At 37.2% G+C, this 17,068-nt stretch overlaps 2 protein-coding genes across 5 annotated transcripts; both read left to right on the forward strand.

Annotated features, from left to right (window-relative positions):
* The first annotated feature begins 1,083 nt into the window (after positions 1–1,083).
* LOC106302028 lies at positions 1,084–7,302 on the forward strand. 4 transcript variants are annotated; one of them, XM_013738540.1, is made up of 17 exons: positions 1,084–1,387; positions 1,464–1,566; positions 1,664–1,732; positions 1,805–1,924; positions 2,002–2,075; positions 2,154–2,256; positions 2,339–2,381; positions 2,590–2,652; positions 2,734–2,960; positions 3,052–3,172; positions 3,251–3,345; positions 3,423–3,536; positions 3,625–3,789; positions 3,871–4,017; positions 4,117–4,262; positions 4,349–4,520; positions 7,144–7,302. In XM_013738540.1, exons 1-16 carry the CDS (start codon positions 1,321–1,323, stop codon positions 4,501–4,503), a joined length of 1,812 nt encoding a protein of 603 aa, XP_013593994.1. In that variant the 5' UTR covers positions 1,084–1,320; the 3' UTR covers positions 4,504–4,520; positions 7,144–7,302. The 4 variants fall into 4 exon arrangements, with proteins under 4 accessions (XP_013593994.1, XP_013593995.1, XP_013593993.1 ...); XM_013738541.1 differs by lacking the exon at positions 7,144–7,302 and having other exon boundaries at positions 3,258–3,340; positions 4,349–4,764; XM_013738539.1 differs by lacking the exon at positions 7,144–7,302 and having other exon boundaries at positions 1,085–1,387; positions 4,349–4,764.
* Positions 7,303–7,734: 432 nt separating this feature from the next.
* LOC106305878 (CLIP-associated protein) lies at positions 7,735–15,048 on the forward strand. Its single transcript, XM_013742289.1, has 21 exons — positions 7,735–8,330; positions 8,413–8,568; positions 8,656–8,718; positions 8,873–8,941; positions 9,052–9,220; positions 9,306–9,467; positions 9,569–9,666; positions 9,977–10,051; positions 10,132–10,200; positions 10,293–10,378; positions 10,450–10,567; positions 10,728–10,826; positions 10,901–11,255; positions 11,364–13,150; positions 13,240–13,338; positions 13,737–13,841; positions 13,961–14,035; positions 14,115–14,183; positions 14,265–14,333; positions 14,428–14,529; positions 14,634–15,048. The coding sequence occupies exons 1-21, from the start codon at positions 7,998–8,000 to the stop codon at positions 14,790–14,792; spliced, it is 4,317 nt and encodes a 1,438-aa protein (XP_013597743.1). The 5' UTR covers positions 7,735–7,997; the 3' UTR covers positions 14,793–15,048.
* Positions 15,049–17,068: the final 2,020 nt, after the last annotated feature.

The raw sequence follows: 17,068 nt of genomic DNA on the forward strand, positions 1-17,068 counted from the left end.
CGAGAATATGTTTGGCTTCGATCAATGAGTCACAACATATAAGAATTAAGCGAAATAGTCAATGAAAAAGAGCCGACGAAAATATTTGAAAACAATTCGGCTTGTGTCGTTCAACTCAAAGAAGGCTACATCAAAAGAGACAGAACAAATCATATCCCTCCGAGATTTTTCTCATACATAAGGGAGCTCGAGAAAAATAAAGAGGTGGACATCGAGTATGTACGGTCATGCGACAATCCCGGCTGACTTGTCCACAAAGGCCCTTCCCACTACAACGTTCCGAAAATACGTCTATGGTATCGGAATGCGGCATTTATATGACCTGTGACGAGAAAGCTAGGTCCACTATTCTCAGGGGGAGATTACGGCAGTGTACTCTTTTTCCCTTGTCATGGTTTTTGTCCCAAAGGGTTTTTCCATGACTAGGTTTTTAACGAGGCACCACGTAATATAAGATGGATAATCAAGGGGGAGTGTTAGAAGATAAATATCAAAAGAGGATGATTATCCAACTTGGACACCTGTCCTGTTATAACATCATCTTTGTCATCTCTACGTTTCTTGTTCTCTATTAAAGAGATGATGACTATGTAATTTTGTTGCACCTATAAATAGCTGAGTTAAGTTGTTGTTCGTAGAAGAAAAAATATACAACAATATGAAGATCACTTTCTTCTTTACTCATCAAAATCACACGACCAATTCTTACTCTCTCCTTTATTATTATTCTATTTTCTCTATAAATACAAGTATATACATAACCATTTATATCATGAGCTAATAGTTCATAACAATTATGTCTTATTATACATCCTAAATTTTATTTGTTGAAAGGTATTTTGAAAATAAAATCGACAATTTACGTAAGGTATTTTGAAAATAAAATTGACAATTTTTGAACAATTAATGATTTTTGAAGATATTTTGATTTAGTTAATAATTAATTTAACATTAATTGTTCGAAGAGAATATTTTAAATATTTGTTTTTATATAAAATAATTTACATTCCGAAAAAAATATAGCAAAGTTTTCATTAAAATATTTTTGAACTCTGTATTTGTATCAAAAAAAAAATAGATTGTAAAATACACACCTTGTCTGTATAAATATTTTAGTATTTGTTTTGGTTACAAGTGATATAATTGACCCCAGAGAGGGCCCAATAATCACATTAACTGAGCTATACTAATCGGCCCATTATGAAAAGAGCCCATAACGACCAGAGAGAATTACAGTCCTTCTTCCATCGCCTTTCGAACCAACAGCGAGAGCAGCTGCAACGGGAGAATTAGAGTTTGAGTAGCGATAATCAATCGACAATGACGAAAGCTCCTCCTTCTCTAGCGTTTCTCTGCATCCAATCCCTCAAGCTTCAGCTTCTACAAGGTCACGATACTAGAGGGAGATTCGAACAATTTGTTGCGCCAGTTTGATACTGATTAGTTGTTTTGTGTATTCTCAGGCGACAATCCAATTCCTGATGTATACGAGCTTCCGTCGGAGTTGCTTGATGGTGTTATCTCTCACTTGCCTGCACTAGCGCTGCATAATTTCCAGACCCACATGTAAGTGACTCCGATTCTAGAGTTTTTGTAATCAGTTTCTGAAGATTTAGGGTTTTGAATTGGATGGATGAAGATGAATTGAATTGAATTGGTATAGGCCGTTCAAATGCTGGGATAATTATGAAGCTGGTGATGATTGCTTGACTAGTGGGAGAAAACGCCCAAGGTTTGATCAATTACGTTTTGTTTACTTTATTGCAACCGAGAGGACAGAACTGAGAAATGACTTAATCTGCAGAAATGATATACTCGGTAGCTCATGGAAGTTGCTGTTTAAGGTGCGGTGGCCTGAGCTCATTAACAGTGTGGAACCATCAGCTGACTGGCAACAGCTTTACTGGGAGAAGCATCTTCAAAAGTATGACACGACCCTTTGATTGTTCTTTTACTCTGTTTTCTTCCTGTTTTGAGTTTTGCTGTTAATCCGAGTAACAGTTGTGTTGATGAAGCAGCTGAGGTAGCTATGCGTCCCACATTCAGTGGTCGGATAAGTTCCATTCATGTATCAGGTTAGTTTTCTTGTCTTGAGGTTTTATTCGTCAGTTGTGTGAGAATTTTTGTTCAGTTGGTTTTATTTTGTGTTGCAGATAAGATATTGAGATACATTTGTCATGAAGAGCACACCAACTGTCAAAAATGTGTCTGTACGGAGCTATCTTTTCATTTCCAGACATTTGGACCGTATCTTAGGTTTAGTAACATTTCATGATTACGGGCAAACTGCACTACTTTCAGCTCTGAGTTCTTTATGTTTGTTTCTTACCTTTTGCAGGTGCCTGAGGCTTCTGAATGTGCTCTGCGTTACGGAAACTTGTGTAAGTAACTAAAATATGCTCTTAGGTTTTCAATAGAGGCATCTTTGCTTTCTTTTTATCTCAGTATCACTGGCTGAGGTGATATGTTAAATTGTTTTCTGTGATTGCTTTTCTCTAGGAACTTCAAATTTGTATCTTTGTAGTTGAAATCAATCATTTAACCTTATAAACAAAGGACATGAATAATGTTTAGGCTATGTTACTGTAGGAGCTACTGAGGACATGTAAATTAAAAACTTTGGTTCTGCGTTGGATCAGATCCGAGAAACATGTAAGGAAAATTCACTACTCAGTCTCATATATTGAGTTAGCTAGACTGGAACCATATTGCTGATGATCCATGATTCGACAGGTTGAGCCCTTGTGCAAACTCTTGAGCCAGAACCCAGAAACATTAACTTCGCTTGAATTTATTCACTGTAAACTTTCTTCGACTTTCATCAGTGCAATCTGCGCTTCTCTTCATGAAAAAGACATTCACACAAGTGGGATTCAGCGTTTCTATATAAAGGCATCTAGCTTTGACATAGATCCACTTGCTGCGCCTCCCGCTTTCATTTCATTCCTGAATTCGGTGAGGTATTCATATGAACTGATGCCATTTGGCTGTCAAAGTCTATTTTCTTGATTAACTTTCTCGTTTCTTTATGCATCTTTTTTTTGCTTTCAGGTCCTTACAGTCCGTACATTTTTGCGATAGCCACCTCGATAGGCATATCGCAAGGATGATTTTCTCTACACTACTTGATTCTTCCTCAGGTCTTTCGACCCTTGACATCTCTGAAAACAACGTGGGTACCATCATGGTTCTTATTTTTCGAACTGATACATGGTTTGCTCTTCGTGGCTGACCAACACGCAATATATAGATTTCAGGATGGCTTTCTACTTTCAGCTCGAGATCTGTTATTGGTTCTCTGTCATCAGGAAAGTCTTTACATTCCCTGCGCAAGCTCAACGTAAGGTATTTTTTAGTATAGCGACAATTGACACGGTTTTAAGCCTGGAAACCTTGTCAAACGGTTGGAAATGTGTTTCTAGGGGGAATGAACTTAACAAATACGATGCAGAGAATCTTTCGCATGCTCTTCTTCATATGCCCGGCTTGGAATCTCTTGACCTGAGCGGGAACCCCATTGAAGACAGTGGGATCAGGTTCGTCTTACAAGTTCTTGCATTTGTAATCTTGGAGAAAACCAACAGCAGTTACATATTTCATTTATATGGTTTTCGTGAGGTACAGAAGCTTGATATCTTACTTCAAAAAGAATCCGGATTCTCCTTTAGCTGATTTGAACTTGGAGAACTGTGAGCTATCATGTTGTGGAGTTATCGAGTTTCTTGATACCCTGTCAACGGTGGAGAAACCTTTAAAGTTCCTGTCTGTTGCAGATAATGCCCTCGGAAGGTATTTGCATAATTACAAACTCTATATCACTTTACACCTATATAAAGTGTGTCTTCTTATTATATTGTTCTTGTTCTTCAGCGAGGTTGCGGAGGCTGTAATGAACTCATTGACAGTCTCCATCGAGTCTCTCGACATTTCGAGTATAGGATTAGGTCCTGTTGGGTTTCTTGAGCTAGGCAAAAGACTTGTAAAAGGGGTGAAGAAGCTGATGAGTATCAATATAAGGTTCAAAGCAAATTTCATCTCCTCTGTTTCGTTGTATACATTACATTGCTTCGCCTTCTGTTTTCCTCATGTTCTTCTTGTGGTCTCTTCCCGATAAAGCAAAAACCGTGGAGGATTAGAGACTGCTAGATTTCTGTCAAAGCTCATACCCCTGGCACCAAAACTCGTCTCAGTCGACGCATCCTACAATCTTATGCCAGCCGAATCTTTGCTCATGCTATGCGATTCCCTGAGAAGTGCAAAAGGTTAATATAACTTTCTGGAATCGGTTTGATTCTTGAGACACTTTGCTGATTTGAGTGTAACTGTGTGTATGATGATTTTGTTTCAGGTGATCTGAAACGTCTTGACATGACGGGGAATATCTGCATCAGCAGCGAAGCTGACCATTCTTCTCTACTTGATGAATTTCAACACAATGGGGAGCCCATCTTCGTTTTACCATCATCCTCGACTTCACACGTCCCTTACGATGATGAGCCGTAGATAGTTCTTCTATACCGGTTAGTTTTGCTGTTTGGCCTTTTGTCCGGTTCTCTGGTGAATTCATTGGTTTGGTAGGGATTGGTTAACTGTGTGAATTATAAATATGGCTGTGTTTGGCTCCATTTTTCTTCTTCTAAATCTATCAAAGTGGATCAACAAGTTTATTTAAGAGTATATGAAGATATAAAGATTTCACTGTGATTCTATTCATCAAGGAGGGTCATTGTAATCTTTTGACGTGGCAAAAAATCATTCTTTTCACAGTGCTCGAGCCTAGATGGTTGGTATGAGTTTGGGTGTAAGATTCCTTTGGTTAGCAAAAAAGTTAATAATAATTAAGATTTTATTATGCAAACATGACTAAGGTTTACCAAACAAAATATAACGTGGCTCCTATCTAAATCATCATTGCATTTCTATAACTTATCCACATACGACCGACGTTCTGTTCTACTCCATGTGATCAGGTGGGTGGTCAATCTAAATTTAGTTTCATAAAAAGAAATTGATCAGATCATTTATTTGGATTTATTCAAGCTTTGTTAGGTTGGTAATAAACATGAATATTTGTTTCTAGTTTAATGTTATTTAATACTCAATGAACCTAAACTTAATGAGACACTTAAACAACAAACTTTTGTCCAGTTTTGGTGTCTTACAATTTTTTGTGTTTGGATTGATTCAACTATCAACATAGTATATTCATTTGGTATCAATTTTTTTTTTGTTTGTCATAAAATAATCGAAACCGCCATCGTCAATATAAAATGCATTTGAATTTTGTTATCAAGTGTTAGGTTCGATTTGGATCAAACCGATTTATCCATTTTAAACACTGAGACATTTAGAAAAATATTGGACAATAAAGTGATTAATTGTCAAAGAAGTTAACAATTACAGGCATTTTCTAATTTAGTTCATTTCTTTATTGCGAGTTCGGTTCAAATGTCTTGTTACTAACCTAACAGAATAGAACCGGCGGTTATTACGTTCGGACCATAAAAATAAGAATTTTTTTTTACGTTTAGAGACAATTTCCCACGTTCAAATAACTCTATAAGACACTTATCATTTGAGACACACTTTCTTTGATCAAAATAATTTTTATGACCTTAAACTAAAGAGAACCTCTCTCCTCTTCTTATTTTATTTTATTATTATTTTTATTATACTTTATGTTTTTATTTACTTTTATCTCAAATTCTAAAATATATTAAACAAAAATAATTGTCATAATAAACTATATATAAAATTATCATTCTCTTAAGATCCATTTTCATATATATATTATATATATATTAATGTGTAAACAAAACTAAATGTGGACATGGACACCAAAGCGTGGATAACAAAATTATAAATTAGCTGTGTACATGGACATCTTAACAGAATTATAAACTAGTTGTGGACATAGACAATATTCCTTCGATTCCATTCATCATCTCAGGATCTAAATTCAACTCTAATCAAATTTACATCCATCCACATCATGACAAAGCGCAAATTCCTTAGATCGGAAATCTCTAACATGCAAGATCTATTACTCTCCGACAGAAGATAAACGATTTTTCGATTTTTCTCTCTGTTCATACTCACAATGTTATCTTTTTCTCATCTTGATCGAAGTTTAATTGCAAATAATTTATCAATTGGGCTGAATAAGCCAAATGCTTGTGTTGGAGATAACAGAGTCCGTGTCCACATTTTATGGTATAATTTTAGTAACATGAGTCTATGTCCGCATATTGTTGTATAGTTTTATGGAATCAAAAAATTGAATTTGTCCTCGTTATCTACTATAAACACATTAACATCACATGTCCACACATTACTCATCACTCATCCACACATCACCTGTCCACAAATCACTCAACCACGCATCACTCGTCCACAAATCACCCATGCACAAGTGTCGTTTCCATTAAGGAAAAATTTGTCCACAGTCTGTCGCTGGCCCACAACAAAGTGTGTCACATGTAAGAAGTATCTCTAGGTGTAATAGAAAGTCAAAAAGTGTCCCTTAGAGCATCTCCAACCCACCCCTATATTTGCCTATATATGCTATAATAAAGAAAAATTTACTCTAACCCACCTCTATTTATTCCCCTATAATAGAGATTGCTATTTTTTCCTCTATATTTAGGGGAAAAAATAGCATTCCTCTATAATAGAGAAGTACTTTTTTATTTACAAAATAGTTCTTTAACTTTTGTGATTATGACTAAAATACATGTTTATGAAAAAATACAATTTTTACATATAAATGCACAAATTTTTGTTTACATACTAATTTTTAATTTTTATAATTATAAATAAAATAAATAAAAAGATATCTAATTATTTTATGTTTACATACTAATTATTTTATTTTAAAGTCAGACTTTTTATTTAATGAATGATATCTAAAATTTTATATTGATAATTAAAACTATTAATTAAAATTTAATTACTAAAAGTTTAACATAATTTTACATATTGATAACATTGGATCTTCTATGGAATTTACGTCACAAAATAAAATTTGTTTTTTCATTCATATGTTTTAAAGCAAAATTTTGTCTTTGGATCTCCGGCTGATGTTTGTCTTTGTTCACTTGACTTCTTTATGTTCTCTAAGAATTGTTTATTTCCTTCTTCTAGTGTATTGGAAGAGAAGCTCCACCACCAGAAGTCCAAATACCAGATGATGAAGATAATCGGTTCCAAGAGTTTCTAAGTTGATTCAGAAAAATCAAGGATAAGAAAGCTCGTTTCTCACTTTGGAATGCATTAATCGACCATTTATGGGAAAAATATAGTAATGAGAGGTTTAGATAATGTCTATTTTGTTTTATTATTATTTTCTAATTTCATTTTTAATAAAATGTTTAATTTAAATAATATTGCAATTTTATAAAAAAAATTAAAAGTTATAATAAATGGGTTAATTTGTAACATTTATAAATTAAATGTGTTATTTATAAAATAAAAAGAATTTTTTAAGAATATTTTTTTATAGAGGAAGAAATAGAGAAATATATTGGAGAGAAATATATCTCTATTATAGAGGTAAAAATAGATGAATAGATATGGTATTACGGTAATCAACTCTAAAAATAATGATGATACAACTACTAATAGTGGCATATCACTGTAAATAATAAAAAGAAGAAAGGGCAAGTTCCCAAATGGGTAAAGCCAACCAAACGGTTTCGTTTTTATGGTCCTCAAATCAAATGACTCTCTACTTGTTAACTAGAGTCACCTTTACTCTTCCTCTCTCTTTCTTTCTTTGTAAAAATAATTAGCCGCACTCCTCCGCTAAATCCTTTCCTCGGCTCTCTCTCTCTCTCTACACTTACCACGTTCCACACGCGCACACGCACGCACTCTCTCTCTCTCTCTCTCTGTTCATCGAATCCCTCCTTCGGATCGATTCAATTCGGTGTGTGTTTGATTGGGGGAATAAGCAGATCTGAAGGGAGGAGAGCCAGATCGGGAGTGGTTAGGTCATCATGGAGGAAGCTCTGGAAATGGCGCGAGCCAAGGACACCAAGGAGCGCATGGCGGCTGTGGAGCGGCTCCACCAGCTTCTCGAAGCTTCTAGGAAGAGCCTGAGTCCGTCGGAAGTGACGTCACTTGTTGATTCCTGTTTGGATCTCCTCAAGGACAGCAATTTCAGAGTCTCTCAAGGTGCGCTTCAGGCGCTCGCTTCCGCCGCCGTGCTCGCCGGTGAGCATCTGAAGCTTCACTTGAACGCCCTTGTCCCTGCCGTAGTGGAGCGGCTTGGAGACAGCAAGCAACCGGTTAGGGATGCGGCGAGGCGTTTGTTGACAACTCTCATGGAGGTCAAATAGTTTTATTTATCTCTTGCTCCTTTGCCATTGACCAGTGTGATGTAACAGTTTCTTTCTTTTCTTTGTTTGGTAGGTTTCATCTCCGACGATTATAGTGGAAAGAGCTGGTTCGTATGGTTGGCTGCATAAGAGTTGGAGAGTTAGGGAAGAGTTTGCGCGAACTGTCACGTCGGCCATTGGTCTCTTTGCATCTACTGAGCTCCCTCTTCAGCGTGTTATTCTTGCCCCGGTACAAAGGAGCCAACACTGTTTTTTGCTTGTATTGATTGGCTATTATTGTCAATTCTAATTCACTTAGTTTTTTCTTACTGTACAGATACTTCAGATGTTAAATGATCCGAATCAAGCAGTCAGGGAAGCTGCAATTCTCTGCATTGAGGTAAAGTTTTTAACTTGTTTGAGTATGGAATTTCATCAACTTAGTCTGTGGACATCTCTGTCTATTTGTGTTGGAGAATCCAATCCATAGAATTCAAAATTCAGATGCTTTGTCTCGTTTTGGCCTTTAATATCATTCTTCTGCTTTCTCTCAGGAGATGTACATGCAGGGTGGGAATCAATTTCGGGAAGAGCTTCAGCGCCACCATCTTCCATCATATATGGTAAATCTCAGATTCAGAGCGTGCACTTTGCATATCAATATGCATACTATACTTTGATGAGGAATACTAGAATTGCAGTTTGCTACAACTTCTTCTCTTTTTTGAATCAGGTGAAGGATATTAATTCTAGACTGGAACGTATTGAGCCACAGCAGCGTTCTACAGATAGCCGTAGTAGCCACCATGCTTCTGTTAATGAAGTTAAGGCTTCAAGTGTCAATCCCAAGAAGAGCAGTCCAAAGGCAAAGACTTCCACAAGAGAGAACTCGTTATTTGGAGGTTAAGATCTTTAACTCAAGGATTAAAGTCTAAAAATTGCCGTTCTTTTACTTTGTCTGATTTGTTTTGTATCTGTGCATTTCAGGAGATCCTGACATCACTGAAAAACCCATCGAGCCAATCAATGTGTACTCAGAGAAGGAGCTGATACGAGAGTTTGAGAAAATTGCTTCAACACTTGTCCCAGAGAAAGACTGGTCAATGCGTATTTCAGCTATGCGGAGGGTTGAAGGACTTGTTGCGGGAGGTACTTAATCAACTTTTTTTATACTTAATCCTTCACATTTTCTGTTAGTCAGTGGAGGAATTTTCCTGTGTCACATCTCATGATTTTTTTCTCTGTTGAAGGTGCGACTGATTACTCTTGTTTTCGAGGTCTCCTGAAGCAACTTATTGGTCCCTTAAGTACACAGTTATCTGACCGAAGGTCTACCATTGTTAAGCAGGTTTGATAAATTGTCGATTTGATAATTTATTATTAAGATTTAGAGTGCGTTGTGATTCTTCTTTCCTATGGAGACAAATTGATTAGTTGGCATGTCGTGAGGAGTGCTATTTTCATTATTTTATGGGAACTCGTTTCTTTTCTGTGGCCGGTGCCATCTTTGTATAGTTTTTATTCATTTTTGCCAGAATAATACAGTTTGCTAAGTTCAGTAGGGGTGAACGGTATAGTAGATTAAGACGACCTTATATTATATAGTTTTGTTTTTCTATCATTGCGTTTCCTTCATATGCTGTTTCTCGTGTACATAGGCTTGCCATCTCTTGTGTCTCTTATCAAAAGAGCTACTGGGCGATTTTGAATCATGCGCTGAGATTTTTATTCCAGTAAGCTGAAACCCTTTTCATCTACTGTTATGACAGTAAATGCATAGACATTCACGTTAATATTGTTATATGGTAACCAGGTGCTTTTCAAGCTGGTTGTGATCACGGTGCTTGTTATCGCCGAATCTGCGGATAACTGCATAAAAACGGTAAATAATTTGCTATTCTGATCTTGTCTTCTAGAAGATTTGTCTGCTCTTCTAATTGTTGCGCTAACACATATGCTTTCTTGCTATTCCAGATGCTGCGTAACTGCAAAGCTGCTCGTGTACTTCCTCGCATAGCTGAGGCAGCAAAACATGACCGTAATGCAGTTTTGCGAGCAAGGTATGCTACGGCCTTCGTATCAATCATAAGATTTTTGATTTCATGGAAGCTGATCCCAGTTTTTTATACAGGTGTTGTGAATATGCACTGTTAACACTCGAACATTGGCCTGATGCTCCAGAAATTCAACGGTCAGTTGATTTATACGAGGATCTGATTAGATGCTGTGTTGCAGATGCTATGAGTGAGGTACGTCCCTTGTTTCATCTGTGTGGGAGGGCAGTCATTAGGATACAATGCAACTTCTGATAGGATATACGTTTGCATTAGTAGTATCAAATGATTTGAATTTCTTGTACTGCCCATCTATTATTCTCCCATGTAAAGGTGTTATTATATTGAATAACAGGTACGGGCAACGGCTAGAATGTGCTACAGACTTTTTGCAAAAACTTGGCCGGATCGTTCTCGTCGTTTATTTTCCTCCTTTGACCCTGTCATTCAAAGGGTAAGGCTTCTCATCTCTATATTTCTGCTTATTAGCATTGATGAGACTTGGTAATGCATTCCATATGTTCTCAGCTAATAAATGAAGAAGAAGGTGGAAGTCATAGGAGACATGCCTCACCTTCTGTCCGTGAGAGACACTCCCAGCCTTCATTTTCTCAGACGTCTGCTCCATCTAATTTACCTGGCTATGGGACATCAGCCATAGTCGCTATGGATAGAAGTTCAAATTTATCCTCAGGAGGATCTCTTTCTTCTGGGCTACTCTTATCCCAGTCAAAGGATCTCAATAAAGGTTCTGAACGTAGTCTAGAAAGCGTGTTACAATCAAGCAAGCAGAAGGTCAGTGCAATTGAAAGTATGCTCCGAGGACTGCATGTATCCGATAGACAGAATCCAGCAGCCCTTCGTTCCAGTAGTTTGGATCTAGGTATTGAGCTTCTTTCCTTGTGAGAGTACATCTTGTTTTCGAAACGTTCTCAGACACGAGCGAAAACATTCTAGCGCAGCTAAATTGTCTTTTTATCCCCTAGTGCAGGAGTTGACCCTCCATCGTCTCGTGATCCTCCATTCCGTGCTTCCGTTCCAGCATCCAATACTCTCACAAATAAAACAACTGCTGAATCAATGCCTAGTATTAACAGAGTCAGTAATCGCAGTGGTGGCCTTGGTTTGTCAGATATCATCACCCAGATACAAGCTTCAAAGGACTCAGGAAGACAAACACACCGTAGCAATATGTTGTCCGAGTCTCATCCTAGCTTTTCATCCTTGACAGCTAAAAGGGTCTCAGAGAGAAACGAGAGAAGTTCTTTTGAGGACAACAACGATGCCAGGCGGTTTATGGTGGGTCATTTAGACAGACAGCAGATGGATAACGCTTATAGAGATTCAACATTCAGGGATTCAAACGCTAGTCATGTTCCCAATTTCCAGAGGCCACTTTTGAGGAAAAATGTTGGGGGAAGATTGTCGGCAGGCAGGACTAGGAGTTTTGATGATAGCCAACTGCAAGTTGGTGACATGTCAAATTATGTTGATGGTCCAGCGTCTCTGAACGAGGCCCTTAACGATGGACTGAATTCAAGTTCTGATTGGTGTGCCAGAGTTGCAGCATTTAATTTTCTCCAAACTTTACTGCAACAAGGCGCGAAAGGTGCTCAAGAGGTGATCCAGAATTTTGAGAAAGTAATGAAACTATTTCTCCGGCATTTGGATGATCCTCACCACAAGGTTGCACAAGCAGCACTGTCGACACTCGCGGATCTTATACCATCTTGCCGAAAGCCTTTTGAGAGCTACATGGAACGAGTCTTACCCCATGTGTTTTCAAGGCTAATCGATCCTAAAGAGGTAGTTAGACAACCTTGCTCGTCTACCCTGGATATTGTCAGCAAAACCTACAGCGTAGATTCGCTTTTACCTGCGTTGCTTCGTTCACTGGATGAGCAGAGATCACCGAAGGCTAAATTAGCCGTGATCGAATTTGCCATCAACTCCTTCAACAGGTACGCTGGCAACCCTGAAATTTCGGGTAATAGTGGCATTCTGAAGCTTTGGCTGGCAAAGTTGACACCATTAACCCGCGACAAGAATACCAAGTTAAAAGAAGCTTCCATCACTTGTATCATATCTGTTTACAATCACTATGATTCTGCTGGACTTCTAAATTACATTCTTAGTTTGTCGGTTGAGGAGCAAAACTCCTTGAGAAGAGCCCTCAAACAGTATACTCCCCGCATCGAGGTGGACCTATTAAATTATATGCAGAGTAAGAAGGAGAAACTGAGAGTAAAGTCTTATGACCCATCTGATGCCATTGGAACATCATCTGAAGAAGGATATCCAGGTGCTTCCAAGAAGAACATATTCCTTGGCAGGTACTCTGGGGGTTCCGTCGACAGTGATAGTGGTAGGAAGTGGAGTTCTTCCCAGGAGCCAACAACGGTCACTGGCGGTGGTGTTGGTCAAAGTGTTTACAGTGGAACTCAGGAAAAGCTGTATCACAACTTCAGAAGTGGGATAAGTTCTGCTAGTGATGGGTTGAACCAAAAGGATTCTGATTACACGTTTACTTCAGCGGGTCAGAATTTGATATCAAGAACTAGCCCTAATGAAAGCTCAGACAAGGTTGAAAACTTTGATAGCGTATCCCCACCACATTTAGAGAAAAATGGTCTGAATATGACAAATGCTGATTCCTTGGAAGAAAGACATGAAAATGAGGCTTCCCGCGAATTAGATTTGAGTCAGTACATGCTCTCATCTATTAAGGTTAGCCCAACACCGGAATCTGGACCTAGCATTCCCCAGATTCTACATATGGTAAGTAACTATTGTCGCATCTGCTAAATGTCAGTTATCATTTTCTATTCTGATACTTTAAAGCATGTCTGATGATTATGCATTTACAGATCAATGCGAGTGATGGAAGCCCTTCTTCGAGCAAGATATCTGGACTCCAGCAACTAATTGAAGCCTCTGTAGCTAACGAGGAATCAGTTTGGACCAAGGTATATCTAATGAACCCTAGTACCACTCGTCGGAGTATCGGTCTGACGTTTATAACTTATAGAGAACAATTCTTTTGAAAAAAACGTAGTTACCGAATATGTCTTAATTTACTACATGAAATTACTAGGCTAAACAAGATTAGGTAAGACACGAAAAACGTGGGTTCATAAACTTAGCTGGTGGGGGTCTTAACCTAAGATTAGAAACTTAACAAGCCACGCTACGGATTTTTATTGCCATGTGGTAGCAGCTGTATTTAACTATTTGAGGTTTTGTCGTTGATTCTTATTCGTCTTGTAGTTCAGAGTCAGGAGCGTCTTTTTGTTCAAAGTGACTTTACCATATTCATTTACTTATCATTCCTAATGGAAATTCTCCTTTTTTTGTATATTCACAGTACTTCAATCAAATATTGACGGTAGTTCTTGAAGTGGTCGATGACGAAGATTTGTCAGTCAGAGAAGTTGCTCTTTCGCTGATATCTGAAATGCTAAAGAGCCAGGTTTGTTACTTTTCTCATTAATCAATCGTCTCTAACACGGATAATGGTGTTGGGTTTCCAGTTGTGTGAAATCACGAATACCTTTTCTTACTTGTATATATCTCACTTGATAACTTCAGAAAGATGCCATGGAAGATTCGGTTGAGATAGTGATTGAGAAGCTGCTTCATGTCTCGAAGGAGTCTATTCCAAAAGTAACATATTACATGCTCAAACCTTATTCATGTGCATTCCACCCCATTCTTATCCTCGTATGTGATTATATCCTTTCAGGTTTCCAGTGAAGCTGAGCAATGTTTGACCACAGTTTTATCCCAATACGATCCTTTCAGATGCTTAAGTGTATGTAGCTAAGAGATACCTTCTTCTCACAGTAACCTCATTTTGGTTTTGTACTTCATCTAAGTGATGTCTTTGTTTCAGGTTATTGTGCCACAATTGGTAACAGAAGATGAGAAAACTCTCGTCGCTTGCATCAATTGCTTAACCAAGGTAACATTTCGTCAGAGGTTGTTAATACAAAGTTGCATATATTCAGTCATTAGATACTCACTGAAACAGAGACATTACTTTCTTGTGTACACAGCTTGTGGGTAGGCTCTCGCATGAGGAATTAATGGATCAATTGTCTTCTTTTTTGCCTGCGGTTTTTGAAGCATTTGGGAACCAAAGCGCAGATGTCCGAAAGGTAAAAATCAAATCGGGAATTTAAAAAAAGCTTCAAAGAAACTTTTTGACTTTGCGACCAGTAACTTATTCTCGTGTGTTTTTTTGGTGGTGGTGTTGTTGCAGACAGTGGTGTTCTGTCTAGTAGACATATATATAATGCTTGGGAAAGCATTCTTGCCGTATTTGGAAGGTCTAAACAGCACACAGGTTCGCCTAGTGACGATCTACGCAAACAGGATCTCACAGGCTAGAACCGGTGCCCCTATCGACCCAGACACCTAACGAGCCACTTTGTGCTTCTGGTTCATCGGGTTTTCCCCTAGTGTCTTGAAGGGGGCGGGTTAATATTCATTAATATTGTTCATTTGTATATGGGTTATATGCGCGTCTTGTGTTACTTGTGATTCTTTTAGTGTAATTTTGCAAGTTGTGGTTTTTCTTCTACTCATTTTGTTACAGTGTGTGAGATCTATTTTGCTTTGTCTTTTTGTTTTTGGGCGAATCAACAAAAAATTTACATCTAACTTCCTTTTGAATACCTTTGGTTTCTGATGTTTAAATCACTTTTATTAGTGAATATATTCTTATTATATTGAACTGAATTAAATATACATATGGAAAACTGAATTGTGAATATCTGTATGGAAATTATATCATCTAATTATTCGACCAGAAGCAAAATCGTTAAGGTTATTAACCCCGGAACGTTAAGGTTCTTAACCCTGGATGCTTATGGCCACGGTGTCGTGCTAGTCGGGTTCCGTAAGGTGTCTGGATACCTGAATCATCCGGAAAAAAAATCGTTAAGGTTAAACAGATAAATTGTTGCTACGCATCGTCTAGTACTGCGGTTTCGGTTTAGGATAGGAACTGAATTTTCTTCCGGTTTGTAGTTCTTCCTTTGCTTCTCCCCGGTTTGGTACTTCTGAAACAAAACGGTAAGCAATTCGAATGATTTTAAATTGAAATAGTCTTAGTCTTAAGCAAAACAATATGACATATTTTTTAACCATGTAATCTGTTAATAATAGGAATCCAAATGTTTAAAAATGTGTCTTCTCATCATAAAGATTGTATTGATTTTTAAGAAGTTAATAAAATGTTTAATGATGTTTTTTTTCATCTTTAATATTGCATTGGTTTTTCGGAGATTGACAAAATGCCTAATGTGATGTATCCTTTTATCTTAAAATACATAGATTTTAGAGAGTTAATTTTTGTGTATAATGTGTATTTTCATTCTAAATATTGCATAAATTCTTAAAAGATTGTCAAAATGTCTAAAGATGTGTTTTTATCCTAAAAATTGCATAGGTTTATAAGGAGTTGTTCTTTCGTTCATTTTATATCTATTTTCAATAATTTTAAAAAAATCTTAAAAATTGTCTAAAAAGATTAAGGTAATTCAATTTTTTTTGGGTAATTTAATTAGTTTTACCATATTATATATTTATGAAATTAAATATCTCATTTTTATATTTTACTTTTGTTGTTTATAATATCATGGTTTGGTGCGAGTCTTTTTTTCTGTCTCAGATTCGTTTATTCGTTTTAAATAAAATGCCAGACCAATTTAGATAGTATTATTTATTTTACTTTTTAATGAGAAAATATTATTTATTAATATATAAGCATTAACAAAATGTAACTTTTTTTTCAACAAAAGATAAAACTAGACTAGGTAGATTCCTAAGCCGAGAACCATCTCAGAGAAACTGAATCAACATAAACCATAGCAGAAGGCTTAGTCCTAGCACCTCGTGCTAGTTTATCCGCCATTGTGTTTTGTGCCCTTGGAATGTGCTGAATAGTGAAGGTGTGAAAGTATTCCTTACATCGTAAAAACTCCTCCATGTGTGTAGTGAACGCCGGCCATTCTGTTGGTGTAGACACCATTTTCACCAATTGTAAGCAGTCTGTTGCAAACACCACCTCTGAGATATGTAGGGTCTTCATGCACTCCATCGCTCATATCAAAGCTTCACATTCTGTATATAAAGGTGATATACTCATGCGAATAGACATTGCACCCATCATAGTATCAGTGGATCGTTCGTTTCTGTAAAACCATCCTTGTCCTGTGAAAGAATCTTGTTCCTTCCATGCACCATCAATATAACACCGATTTACCCCTTGTAAGATAGAACTCCCAACAAATGGAGAAACCCTGTTTGTAACCTCTTTAGTCTGGGCTTCAGCCCATAAGGCACCTTCAATCTCCGCAGCAAGAAGAAATTTAGGAGGACTTCCAATAATATTATTAAAAATCTTAGCATTGCGGTTTTTCTAAATATACCACAATATCCATGAGAAATAACTTAAACCTCGTTCTTTTGGGATACACCAAAATATATAATCCATATTGGTAAAAAGAGATTAGGTAGGAAAAACCCCTGGACATGAAGGAATGTTAGATAAAGCCCATGTTTGCAGCGCAATAGGGCATTCAAAAAGCACATGATTAACAGATTCTTCTTCTGCACCACATATGTGACATTGCAAATCACACTTAATCCCACGAGAATGGAGGTTCTTTGTAACCGGTAAGCTACCAGAGA

This window comes from Brassica oleracea, chromosome C7, assembly GCF_000695525.1.
Source record: "Brassica oleracea var. oleracea cultivar TO1000 chromosome C7, BOL, whole genome shotgun sequence".
Taxonomy (NCBI): Eukaryota; Viridiplantae; Streptophyta; class Magnoliopsida; order Brassicales; family Brassicaceae; genus Brassica; species Brassica oleracea.